At 32.2% G+C, this 14,540-nt stretch overlaps 1 protein-coding gene across 1 annotated transcript; it reads right to left on the bottom strand.

The window, feature by feature from the left end:
• Positions 1-12,232: 12,232 nt before the first annotated feature.
• Positions 12,233-13,466, bottom strand: LOC120073923 (uncharacterized). The gene has a single exon (XM_039026842.2). The coding sequence runs from the start codon at positions 13,175-13,177 to the stop codon at positions 12,677-12,679; it is 501 nt and encodes a 166-aa protein (XP_038882770.1). The 5' UTR covers positions 13,178-13,466; the 3' UTR covers positions 12,233-12,676.
• Positions 13,467-14,540: the final 1,074 nt, after the last annotated feature.

Here is a 14,540-nt window from a genome sequence, read left to right as displayed (position 1 = left end):
CAGGCCAATGAGAGGGTGAAGCCTCTTCTTCAACACCTAGAATCAGCACTTGAAGGGAACAACCCCTCTAACCCTAATCGGGTAGGAATGAATTCCCTCTTGCACCTTATGTTCCCAGCTATTCACCTAGTTTTATCCCCAAAATGGTAAACTTATTGAGCAAAGACAATTGGTCTACTCTCACCGTTTGCAGATCAAAGGATAATCCCGAACAAACAGGAGTTCATAGTTAGCTCAGAATTGAGGTTAAGTTACCTAGGTCACCGCTTTGAAATAATCAGTCTTAAATAGTAAACAACGTTATAAAGTAAAACTGACTGGTATCGTGGTCTGATCTTGCACAAAACTCATTTGTACAGGATACCCCCACTCTTCATGTCTCAACATGCACAAATTAGGATCACTTCATATGTAGCACTTTACAACTCTTTGTAACAACTATAGAGTAGGTTGCATCTCATGGTGTTACCAGAATAAGGTACCCAACCTTATTCATATACTATAGATCATTTGACTATTTACTCGAACCTTATCCACTTGTATGTCTCCATATAAAGTTCAAATACTCATATAATAGTCAAGGAACTTAGGTTTATTGGATTTCTAAAAACAATATATTCAATAACAACTTTATTGAATTCTCAGAATAAGTTCTAATGTTTACAAACCACGACTTTTAGGACATAAAACCCAACAAACTCCCACTTGGACTAAAACTCCAGTGGTAACTTTTATATATATGATATATAAGACTGAGTTTCTGAGTTCTATAGGGAAATACAATAAAGTAGAACATCCCATACCCATGGTTTTACCATTTGATATCTCATACCCGATATTTCTCCCACTTGCCCTAGGTTATTGACCTCTGGTATTTCTAGTCTTACTAGCTGATTTTTAAACATTTTAGCCGAGAGAATCATTATAAACATATTAGTGTATAATAGACTTCTTGTTAAACTAATGGGAATGTATTTAATTCTCAATAATGGCCAGGAAGCATATTTTCCTCCCACTACATTAAGGTATTCTCAACTCTTTTATTAAGATGCATCTGACCTGCCTTAACAACGCTTGTTAACAGTCAGATCTAGAAATCTTAAATTCATTATACTTCGATCTTAGCTATTTAAATATCTGAATATTCGCAGATGGCTATTAACAATTTGATTCTTAACAGAAGTTGCTATGAGATAGAACAAACATATTTCTTGAAAAAGAACATTTCATTCTAAACAAAAAATATGTACAAAAGGTTCATTATAAGATTTAACAAAAGCAGGTAATTTATATTTTCATCAGCAACTTCTCCTACTGAAAGAGCTGAACAAACGATCTTCAGGATCTAAGCAGCCTATTTGCCTTTCTCTGCTCTCTTCTCTACAAGATATTTAGGGCAATTTCTCTTCCAGTGCCCTAGTTCGTTGCAGTGGAAACATTTCCCTTTCTTTGCAGCGCTTTCTTGCTCTTTTTGCCAACAGGCTTCTTTTTCCCTTTCCCTTTGTCTTTCTTCGCTGGAATACTCTTAGTCTATAAAGACGAGGCAACTTCAAGCTTGGAGGACATTCCTCTCTTCTCAGCAGAAGCAACATTTACTTTTGGTACTGGTTCTAGACCCTTAGTTCTCAACATGGTCTGAAAAGCCTGTAGCTCATTAAGTAGAGTTGTCAAGTTGTATTCGATTTTATTCATCAAGGCATTGGTATAAAATTGCAGAAAACTCTTTGGAAGAGATTCTAAAATAAAGTCAACTTGACTTTTCTCATCCATCATAACACCGTTCACTTCAGCCACATTAAAGTGGACTATCATGTCCAGGACATGTTCACGTACATTGGTCCCCTCTTTCATGCGAATATTGTAAACATATTTGATAGCATCATGCATTAGAGTGAAGGACGGTTGTCCAAACATCCCTCTTAGAGATTCCATAATCTCTTTGGCAGTGTTCATATCCTTGGGGTTTTTCGCCAAAACATCAGACAGGTTAGCGAGAATATAAGCACAGGCTTTATCATTAGCCCTGATCTATCTATCTAAAGCTTCCCAAATAGTTTGGTTGGAATTTGAGCTAGGAATGGGAGGATGTTCCTCCGTTAAGACAAATCTCAAATCGTCTATCGTGAGTATTTTATTCAAATTTGATTTCCAGTTAACATAGTTATCCCTAATCAGTTTGTCCGAAGCTAGCAATTGTGTAATTGAACTCGTCATTCTGAAATTATAAACAAATTTTATAAGTGAATTGCTTTTAAATCCAATCAAGTTTTAGAAAAGTGATAATGTACCCATAATCATTATTTTTGCAACGACACTTAAGTGATTTAGAACAAATGCTACCGTGGGGCAGTCAAGAATCCCTTCACAAAAGCAAGACAATTCTTGACTAAATACTATCTCCAGAATAACTCATATTCCGGTAGTCATTAGTTATCGTTTTCGGTCAAGATCATTACTAACACTTAATAAGTCTTGTAAGTGTAAACCTGCCATTTTTAGATCTTACAGAACGGTATGAGTATGCCTCCGAAATAGAAGACAATACCCAAAACAGAACTATAAGACCCTATTCATTTTACTGAAGCCTAGGTTGTTCTGAATCCTATGTTACAACCCTCTGTAGGGATTGTCGTGGTCAACGACTAGCTAGTGTCGCATAAAAACGACAGCAGGTGCAACAGAAGAATTTCACGGTTCAAACTAACGAAGGAGACCGTAAGACAATGTTGACACATTTCATTCACCCATTTACTATGAACAACTTCCCCCATTCACCTTGTTATTGACCCATGCAAACACTTTCCGTATGGAGCAATTGAGGTAAAATTGACAAGAAGCCGAGCATGGATCTCAAGGTGTGAACTCTTGAGGACGTGAGAGCTAACTTTTATTCTCCCACTAAAGTGTTCTAAATGTTTGGGTCTATATATACTTAGGTTCTTTTCGGCTAATAAAAACAACCCTAAGTCTAGGTGGTTTATCCAAGTATAATACTTATAAATGGATTTTAAACCTACGATGTCTAAGTGATAAACCGTTTTTATTACCTCACACCACTCACGAATGCTCATAAAACTGGTTACCAACGCTCAATTATTCAACTATAATCCCTGGGTAGGAGGTGTTTCATAGACCGTCAACTTAAATACCCTAGCTTTCGATAGAATTATATACCGGTTGAGTTTTTAACCCTAGTTTTACAAGTTTAACGACCTATTTTAACTATTAAAACAAGTGTTTAACCTAAGTGAGCATGCATCTATTATTTCTTATGGATTTTAAACGTCTAACCCAATTTTATAATAACTTACAAAATTTTAGACATGTTAAACATCCACGACAAACAACAAAGGCATTCGTTATCTAATATAACTATATATTAAATAAAAGAAACCCTAACATGCATACTATATATTATAACATTTTATAATATACTTTCAATGTATGTAACATACTTCCTATGGTGGGATTTTAAATCTACATGGCATATTGTATGCACATACAAGATTTATTTAATTATAACATACATCACATGCATAAATAATTAAACACTAACTGATATGGCTTTAATTTTGGAAAAAAACTAGCAAATAAAACCTAATTATTACAAAACAACTTCTAAACTGCTCGAATCGCTCCAAAAAGAACTCAAGTAGCTTGAACCAGACCCGAATCATCTGAACAGAACCAGCCAAGTCTGAATCAGACCAACCAAGAACCATTCGAAGCTGAACCGGACCAGACCACAAGAGAACCGGTTGAACCGGCAACTCTAGCTCTTGCTCAACATCTCGCTAAGTCTCATCGTTTAGCAATGACGAACATCGTCTTGCATTTTTCCTGATTGTTTAGTAAAGTTACACGATCGTGTAGTACTTTCCTTATATCGCATAGTGTCATCGTCTAGTGCCAAAGGAAGCTATACGATCGCTTAATGTCTTACACTATCGTACAACTCCATCGTTTAGCACGAACAATTTACTACACGATCGCCTAACTCCATCGTCTAACGCATGAAGCTGATCATGTAGCGCACGCAAAAGGTAAGTGATCGCTTAATACCATCGCATAGCATTCAAAGCATCGCCCAGCCGCCGCACATAGGTAAGTGATCGCATAGTGATATCGTATAAATCTTCATAGCATTGCTTAGCTCCCACCCGAAGCTACACGATCGTGTAGTGCCATCGCATAGCAATACAACACATCGCTTAGCTTCTGTAGGTACACAATCATCTAGCATACAAAACCTCAACGATCAACGCATAAAGCTACACGATCGCTTAGCTTTTCTTCACATCGTCTAACATATGAAGCTAAATGATCATTTAGCTACTGAAGCTTTACGACGATAAGAACAGAGGCTGGTTTTCTGGAAATTGCTACTCGACCTCTTTGCTTGTATCTTTGATTTACAGCTTTATTTCAACTCTAATGACTCCAAATAAATTATAGACTCTTGAAAACACATTAAAGCTCATCAAGCAAGAGCCAATTACAAATTTAAATGGAAAAATAAAGAGAAATTAAAACCCAAAACTCAAAGAACCATATCAGTACAACAGTTTCATATTTTTCATATAAAACACCCACCAAATTTAACCGAATTGAATGCTTATTGGTACTATGATACCAATTATTGGAAGGCACCAATGCGCAGTGGAAGAAATCAGGATCCATAAGCACTCTAATTCATTAATTTTGGAAGAAAAGAGAACATGCTTCAACAGAAATAAATAGGTTTCATGACATACCTTTGAAGAACTTCCTCTAAGCTTTGATTCAGATGCAAATCTCCACAGAATCTTGTTGTAGACCACCCCAAGATCTTTTCTACTATCCTCTTGGAGCTCAAGATTGAATAGTGGGACTCAAAATAAGCTGGAATTAAGGGAATTTGGAGAAGCTCACAGCAACAACTAAGTAGAAGAACACCCTTCTTCTCTCAAATTTTTCTCAAAATTTTGTTCGGTTGCAATCACTTCAAAACACTCCATTTCTTCAATATATTGCAGACATTCATGCAAAGAAATTTCTTGTACGAGATGCAGATCATGCTTGGAGTTAATGAAGAGAATGTGGGTAGTTGTGGTAAGCTAGTAGAAGAAGACAATGGAAAAAACGATTTTCCAACTTTTGTGTTTTTGTTTTCTTTTTCAATTTTATCTAAATTGATTTCATAAATCAATTTTATTTAATAAAACAGAATATATTATTAATTTAAAAAAATTAATTTCATAAATTAATTTTCTTTAATAAAATTAATAAATAATTTAAATAATTCTAATTAATTTAATATCAAATATTAAATTAATTTTTAACACAATTCCATCTTCAAATATTTAAATCATATTTAAATATAATTTCTCCAAATTCATTTAATTCTAGTTTGAACATTTCAAAATAACTTATCACGTTATTCTAGAGCTTATCCATTTACGAGCTAGTAGGGGGACCTCGCGGACCTAAAGAACATGGGCTCCATCGATTCGAGATTAATCGGCTAAACTCATTAGACTGATCTAAACCCTAACTAATGTGTGATTCCACTAAAACCCATAGTTGAACTCCCTTCACTGTAGATATATTATGTCTACTCGATATAACCATGATTAGTAGGTTAACGTTTTACCCCTGAAATTACCTCTTGTTCCTTAAGTCCCATTGATCCCCTAATGAATAATTGATTTGTGATCCAATCAACAAATCGAATTCCTCTCAGGCCAATGAGAGAGTGAGACCTCTTGTTCAAGACCCAGAATCAACACTTGAAGGGAACAACCTCTCTACTGATCCTAATCAGGTAGGAATGAATTTCCTCTTGCACCCTATGTTCCCAATTATTCATCCGGTCTTATCCCTAAAATGGTAAGCTTATTGAGCAGAGGCAATTGGTCTACTCTCACCGTTTGCAGATCAAAAGGATAATCCCGAACAAACAGGAGTTCATAGCTAGCTCAGGATTAAGGTTAAGTTGTCTAGGTCATCGTTTTGAAATAGTTAGTCTTAAACAGTAAACAATGTTGTAAAGTAAGAGTGACTGGTTTCGTGGTCCGATCTTGCACAAAACTCATTTGCATAGGACACCCCCACTCCTCATGTCTCAACATGCACAAATTAGGATCACTTCATATGTAACACTTTACAACTCTTTGTAACAACTACAGAGTAGGTCACATCCCATAGTGTTACCAGAATAAGGTACCCAACCTTATTCATATACTATAGTTCATTTTGACTATTTACTCGAATCTGATCCACTTATATGTCTATACATAAAGTTCAAGTACTCATATAATAGTCAAAGAACTTAGGTTTATTGTATTTCTAAAAACAATATATTCAATAACAACTTTATTGAATTCTCAGAATAAGTTCTAATGTTTACAAAACCACGAGTTTTAGGTCATAAAACCCAATAAAGTGTCACTTTCTTAACGTTTTTAAAACGTCAAGAAAATTAACATTCTTGATATTGGCTTCCTTGACCTTTTTAAAAATGTCAAGAAAAGTCATTCTTGGCATTTAAAAAATGTCAAGAAACATTGTTTTTGTAGTAATGGAAGCACCAAATGTGGATACTACATCATGAGGTATATGAGGGATATTGTGACTAAAAGAAGTATTGTCATCTCAGATTTGGACTGTTATCATTATTTTGACATTTCAAATAGAATAGGAAAAAATAGAATCCATTATAATATTTTACTTTTATGTTTACGATTGATACAAAGAAACCGTACTCACAAATCGAGTTAGATGAGTTTGCGGATAGAGTTGGCTATATTTTTAGGTTGCTATATGTGATCGTGGTTCGTCATTTTGGATGTGTTTGTTCTGGCTGATCAATTTATGGATTTACTTCATAACCATATAGGTGTAATATCTTTTGGTATTTTTCAAATATGCACGGGGGAGGGGTTTGAATTGGTACATGTGTTGATAGATGGATAGTTTTGATAGAAGTTTTGAAAATGTATTTTCTGAAACTGTTCATATTGGGTTGACTGTTAGAATTATGTTCCTTATATTGCTTTGGAAAAATGTCATATGGGTTGACGGTTAGAATTATGTTCCTTAGGTTGTACTATTTACAATGTTAAAGAAGCTAAATTTTTATAAAGAGATATTGGTGGTTTTTTATTGATATATAAGTTTGTCAATGCGTGTATATCGTTTATTTGATTGATGACTGTATGTCATATATATACCTACTATGGTTGTTGAATCAAAATACAAGAGTAATTATAGGTAAACACGTCAAAATTGTAGATTTTTCTTAAAAAATTACAAGCAAATTTCTTGATTTTTTTCCTTTTCAAGAATGCTCATATTCTTGACATTTCAAACATGTCAAGTGTCTGTGTTTCTTAACGTTTTTTAAATGTCAAGTTCACAAAATTCTTTGACGTTTTTTCCTTGTCAAGAATGCTCATATTCTTTACATTTCAAACATGAAGTGTCTGTGTTTCTTGATTTTTTTTAAATGTCAAATGTCACTTTTTTTTGACATTTTTAAAACGTCAAGAAAATGACATTCTTGCCATTTTAAAAATTTCAAAAAACACTGTTTTTGTAGTAGTGATATCTCACATTTTCACCAACTTTTGTTGTGTTGCAAAGCTCAATCTCAGGCATGGCAGAGGAAACACAAGGTTTACACTATAATTAATTATTTTCTGCAATCATTCTTAATATGTAATGGAGAGTTTCTTTAGTTTTAGAGTTGGAATGAGATTTTTGTGTTTTAATCTTGTTGAATAGGTCAACCATTTATTTCAAATGTTTAGATCACATTGCAGTTTTTTAGGACGTTGGATTGTCTCTTAGTTTTTAGAAGATTGAATCAAATATTATTTTCTTTAAATAAAATATATTTTAAATACCAATAAAATCTAGTTGTTATGATTTTAAAAAATATGTATTTTTAAATAAATTAACTATAGATACTATTTGGGGTATTTTTGTAATTTAATAATTAGTAATTAATTAAATTCAAATTCCTTTTGCTATTTTTCCTCACCTAAATATATCTTGCTATTTTTCAAGATGAAAATTTTAAAAATGCTATTTGTCATGTTAACGCAAAAGAAAAAAAAAATAATAATTAAAAAAAAAAGAGAAAAAAATGGCCCTCGAAGATATATCTTCATTTACTTTATAGACTTACCTGTAAGGCTATAACATATATGAAAATTAAGAGGAACACCTTATTTATGATAAGATATTAAATTGAAATAAAAAAGTGTCTTCATTATGATGAGAACTTTTTTGGAGAGAGAAAATTATCCGGATAATGAAATCTTTTAGCAGAACCAAAGATTTTATCTTACTTCACCTTTAGCCATGCCAAAAAGAAACTATTTCACTTTTTCCTTTTTTCCTTTTATTTTCCCCTTTTTTATTAATTAAAAAAAATCCTTCATTTGAAGGAGAGAACATTTGCCGCATGAATCACGAGTCTATTAGCTTTAGCTTTGATGGTGTTAGTAATGCACTATTTTTACATTTTGATAATTCACTTATTTTTTCCATTTTTTTAGGTCTCATTAAATTATTGATTAAAACTACGACATTCATAATTTTTTAATAAAAAATTATGTTATTTTAAACATAGTTACGTTCAATTGGTTTAGACATGTATATCATTTTTAAGAGATTTGAATTTTAAATCTCTCAACCCAAAATATTATTCATCATAACTTAAAGCAAAAACAAACCAACAAGAAAATATTGTGATTTTTTAATTTCTCTTTTGAAATATTGTGATTTTTTTAATTTCTCTTTTGAAACTTAACTTCATAAACAAGTAACATAATTTAAGATAAATGCATTCCTCATTAAAGGTAGAAGAGAGTTAAAATGAAAAGTTACAATTCCAAAAAATAGAATCTTTCTCAAGATCAGAGATTGACAATTAATCAAAAGGTAATGAAATCAAAGATGGACTACTTTAATTTGTTGCCATTTCTATGGCATTTCACGAACCTCTGAACTCCACCTCCACAAAGATTTCTATAATTTCATCAACGATGTTTTTTTCGTTTTAGCCAAAGAAATCCACACTCTTGTAGTTGATAGTGTCGGTTAATAATATCCATAAAATCTAATTCAACAACAAAAAAAAAAAAAAAGAGAGGATGACTTCCAAAACGTGCCTAAATAAAGATAATTAAGTAAGAATGACTGTGTTTTCTAACACCTTTATTTGTCATATTTTTCAAATCACTTGATAACTAGTGGAGATTGAAAAACTTCAAGAACCACGAACCACCCACCTCAGTCCTTAATCCTCCTTTTGCTATTTTCTTTTTAATTCTTCACATAATCTCTTAAAACTATAAAGTTTATATGATGAGAAGATTGACAGTACACCATTTCTTTGATTGCATTATCTAGGAAGGGAAAATGTTAGGAAAAGTAAATAATAATGTGACATTGAGCATTGAGCATATTGAAAAGGTGAAAGGAAATATAAAGACTGAGATGGTGACTCTTTACCTTACCAATCAAAGGGAAAGTTATGTTCTGTATAGGATAGAAGGGGACCCTTCAAATTATTCTAATTCTTCACCCCCATTAATCTCAGCCGCAAACAAAGAAAAACACACTTTTTAATTAGTATTTAAAAAAAGAGATAAATATCCATAATGGTAGTAAATAAACTTCTTCTTGGTTAACTTTACATGGAAAGTATATACAACTTAATTCAAATATTAAAAGAAAAGGAGGGGATTATTATCAAGAGGGACCAAGATGCGTTGTTCCGATCAATGTGGATGTCAAATCCAAACTGTACAAAAACAACTTTACAGGATGCAATTTGGGCACAATCTCTTATGCCTCATAATACTCATATCTGGAGAAGAAGAGCACCAGCAGGTGGACACAATATTTTTTATTTTTATTTTTTTGGAAGGGGAAAATAAAATAAAATAAATGTGGTGTGATTGTGAAGAATAAGATTATACCCCACTTGTAAGTGCAAAGCTAACATTTTGCATTATTCTATTGTGGAAATTGGTAAGTTATATGGGGACTATCATTTCCTTTCCCACCCTACTCTTTGTTTATCCATTAATTTCTATTTTATTTTAACTTTTTGAAAAGAAAAAAAAATCTTACCCTAAATGGTTGTATCGATTTTAATTCCAAACTTTCAATTTTATCGATTTATTTCGATTTCTTTAATTTTAATTCATATTCTCCAGACACGTGCACTTTCAAAATAATGAATATTAATCCATACAATTACTCAAATTTAAGATCTAAATTGATGAAATTAAAAATTTAAGATTAAAAAGAATATAGCATATGAGATTATTTAATATAAAGTTCTATATCTATCTTTGTTGTATTAGTGTGTGTATATTTATATAAATAAACTTTGAAAATCACATGCAAGTGTATTGATTTTGATGAATGTAGGATTGTAAACGGTGGTGGATCGACGAATTTATTATTAGACTAGTTAGTGATTTTGATATTATGTTAGTTTTCTATATAATAAATATAAAGTTGAAAGGGGTTCCAATCCATACTAAATTCATTCTTGATTGTAAGCGAAGAAAATGTATATTCAAAGAACTATATCCTTTTGAAGAACTTCTAGTTTCCTTGACCATGTTTGTACAATACTATGAAGATCTTGCGCATCCATTAAATTAATTTTGGAAAATTAATAATTTAATTAATATTTATGACATCATCCAACCAGAAAAAGATAAAAAGAAAGAGTCATTTTTAAAGGAGAAAAAAATGACCATTTTAGGGATATTTAAGTGATTTCTTGCCATTTAAATTCAATAATTTAATCAGAAATATGAAAATATATAATCTGTTATCTTTTTTCGATCTTTCTAATTTTTATTCATTTAAGATCATATTTTAATTATTTTTGTTACCATTTTTTATTTGAATATATGTACATGTCGAAAATTTATAACATTTTAAATGACTTATTGTGATCCTTTTGATAGATCTAAAAAGCCCCAAACTTTGGGAGATAAGAATGATCATTTTAATACCTATATTTTGAATATTTTATATAAAGAGAACGATAAATTAATTAATTAATAATAATGCTGTACAGACGTAGTAATCTTGCACAAGATATTGAAAAATTTTCCTATCGACCCTACTATATGATATTTTGCACCTTTTTCTTCTCTCTTTTCCTAATTTATAACATTTTATTTATTTATAGATACAACTTGCACTTTTATGAATTAGAAAAAAAAAAAAGTATCCAAATATCACTTAATGTGGATGAGATTTGTGAGATTCAAGCTAGATAGTTATGCTTACATTTGGTTTGATAACTATTTGATATATATATATATATTTTAAATTCTACTTGTTTTTAAGTAATTGTTATAAAATGGATTTCTACTCTCCTAAAACCCATGTATTTTTAGCTAAATTTCACGAGAAAAAAAATGTTTTAAAAAATTTCATAAATTTTTAAAACTTAGCTTGAATTTTTAAAATACTAATAGAGTGTAGATTACATAACATAAAAACTTATAGGTAAAAGTTGTGTTTCTAATTTAAAAACAAAAAATTAAAGTCTCATTTGATAACCATTTCCTTTACGGATTTTGGCTTTTGAAAATTAGTTTATTTTCTCTCAATTTCTTACCATGATTTACATCTTTTTTTTATGTAAATGGTTGAATTCTTAGCCAAATTTCAAAAACAAAAATAAGTTTTAAAAGCTATTTTTTAGTTTTCAAATTTTAGCTTGATTTTTTAAACCATTGATAAAAATTAGATAACAAAAGAAGAAATTTAAAAGTGAAAGTAGTGTCTATAAACTTAATTTATATATAAAAAAAAAAATCTAAAACCAAATAGTTATCATACAAAGTCCAAATAAGTATAAATTATTCAATTTTCTAATATAAATTATTTCAATACGATAAAAAGGATGAAAAAAAAAAGACGGTCTTAAATTTGATTTAAGGAAACTTTTTATTTATTTAGTAGATCACATGTGATCTCTATATAAGCCAAGTAATCAAAATCGCATAGAATAAGTTATGAGTTATAGTTGAATATTAGCATAGTTAACTAGACACATATATCTTTGATTGTAGGATTAGAAATTTGAATTTCCACCCACAAAATAAGTTTAATAATAAAACTAATAAGAGTTAGATTTCCAAAATATTTAACAACTAAACAAAATATATATGTATTCCAAAGACCAAAAAGCATAATCCTTGTCAAGTATAGTAAACTATAATAGCAATTAGATTATTCCCAGGTCCAAAAGAATCACATCACAGACACCACAACAAAATTATACTCGAAACATAAAGCGAAAATTATGAATTCTGATAACAATCCCCAGAGATTAATGTAAGTCCTTCCCCCCCTCAGTTGTCTAAATCAAAATACAAACACATATAATATATATTCCGTTGCCAATTACTAACCAAAACGATCTCAATCACATATCTCAACCCTCCAATTTACATCCTCCAGTTCAGATCTTCACCTGTAACCCACCGGCAGCAGAATCATAATTTCCCCTCAAATCTTCATTTGTACACATATATATATATATATTCATGATCAAACAGAGAGATTTAGATTTTTTTTTTTTTTAAAGAAAATTAAGAAAATGAATCAATTTCGGGAAGAAAAAAAACTCTCCTCCGTCAAATTCCATTTAAAGATCAGTTGGGAACTCAGAAATGCTCTCTAAATGAGGCCTCCACACTCCGACCCGTCCCCGCCGCTTATCCTTCTGAGCCGTCGTCAATTTCTCCGACAGAATTTCACTCAGGTACCGATCCGAAACTACCAAATTCGTCACTGATATACCCGAACCGACACCGGTTCCGGGTAATTCCTTCTTCTTCTTCTTGGTGGTCAGAGATTTGGACCGGGGCTTTTCCGGAGCTGGAGGAAGGGGCATGAGAAAGTAAATTTTTCCTCGTTGGAGCTGGGCGTCAGGCGGGAGGATCACGATCTTGGGGACGACGCGATCGTCGGAGGTGGGGGAGGAGGGTTTTTTGAGGACGTGTTTAGGATTGGCCTTCATGACGTCACTGGCCCGGATGGTACCGGCGATTTCCTCGACGTGGCCGTTGCAATGGACGATTCTGATGACGTCGAGAGAGCCACATGGGAGTATGCAGGAGATGCAGCATCTAATGGTGTTCTTCATGGGCGGGGATTTAAATCTCTGTTTTGGTTGTTCTGTTTTCTCATAAAGAGAGAGAGAGAGTATGAAGTTTTTGATGCAGAGATCAAAGAGATGTATAGAAATGGAATTGAAAGGAAATTATAATGAAAGCGAAAGTGAAAAAGGGTTCTATTCTTTTGGGCTCCAAAAATTTGTGTTACCAATGATGCCGATGCCGATGCATGTATATATATATATATATATATATATATATATTTATAATACCATCCTTTTTAAGCTTTGCCTTTGGCTTCCTTTAGAATTACATCTCAAAAGTGTGTGTTTGTGTGTTGTGTTGTGTATGTATGAAGAGAGAAAAGTTTCCTTTTTAAAAAAAAAAAAGAAAATTAAAAAGAAAAAAAAAAAAGAAAAAAGAAAATTCTTATGGATTTGGATTGGATGAAATTCATGGCACTAATAATTGGCAGCCTCCACCTGTACTTTCCCCTTTGGATCCATCACACACAGGGTCCCCTTCCCACCCTCTCCTTTCCCCTTCAATAATTTCATTAAATTTTACTACTTTTTTCCAAATTCAATCCAATTGTCTACCCAACAACAACAAAAAAAAAGCCGCTTCTAGGATGCATATCATTATTCCTTCCATTTCATTTAATTAACCTACACTCAATAAGGATGAATTGATTTTATTCATGAAGTTTAAGGGTAAAATTATCTATGGCCTCTCGAATGTAGCTAGGTGCGGGAGCCTTGGATGCACTAGCGATCAACACATAGGGGAATGGTTGCCCGAGTTTCTCAACATGGTATCTTGCACCTTATGTTTATGATATCTACATTCAACTGTGCCTTAGAGACATGGTTGAAGCAAGTCTTCTTACACAACATGTTAGCTTTTGGTCTTGTGGGATAGGATATCAAGGACGTAGAGGGAGATTGCCTTGTCAACAAGTCAAACCAAGTCAGCACATACAAATCATCCAAGTCTATCCAAATCAGTAGATCTGTGTCATCCAATATGGAGAATATTTCAATAACAGATTTGGTTAAGAAAGATTCCTAGTGGTTATGGATTAACCATTTGGGTTGTGCCATTAGTATAACATTTTATGTGAATATTTTATTATGCTTTGCTCATCCCAAATAGGGATTCATCTATGTAAATGGTCTTGCCTCCCTCAATATAAAAACAAGAAAAATTACTTTCGAGCACCTCTCTTCTTCACTGTTTAAGTTTCTTAACTTGGTATCAAAGCTTCCATGGCCAACACCAGCTCCTGTAGGAATTCCTCCTTTGCTCATGGCAGTGCTAATTTCAACTACCCCTTTGAATTAACTACTTAATCAGATCACAACTATCAAGTTGGATCACAGTAACTTCCTT

This window comes from Benincasa hispida, chromosome 3, assembly GCF_027475165.1.
Source record: "Benincasa hispida cultivar pf3 chromosome 3, pf3_genome.v1.1, whole genome shotgun sequence".
Classification (NCBI taxonomy): domain Eukaryota; kingdom Viridiplantae; phylum Streptophyta; class Magnoliopsida; order Cucurbitales; family Cucurbitaceae; genus Benincasa; species Benincasa hispida.
Note: the sequence above shows the minus strand (reverse complement) of the source record. Positions and strands in the feature narration are given on the sequence as shown.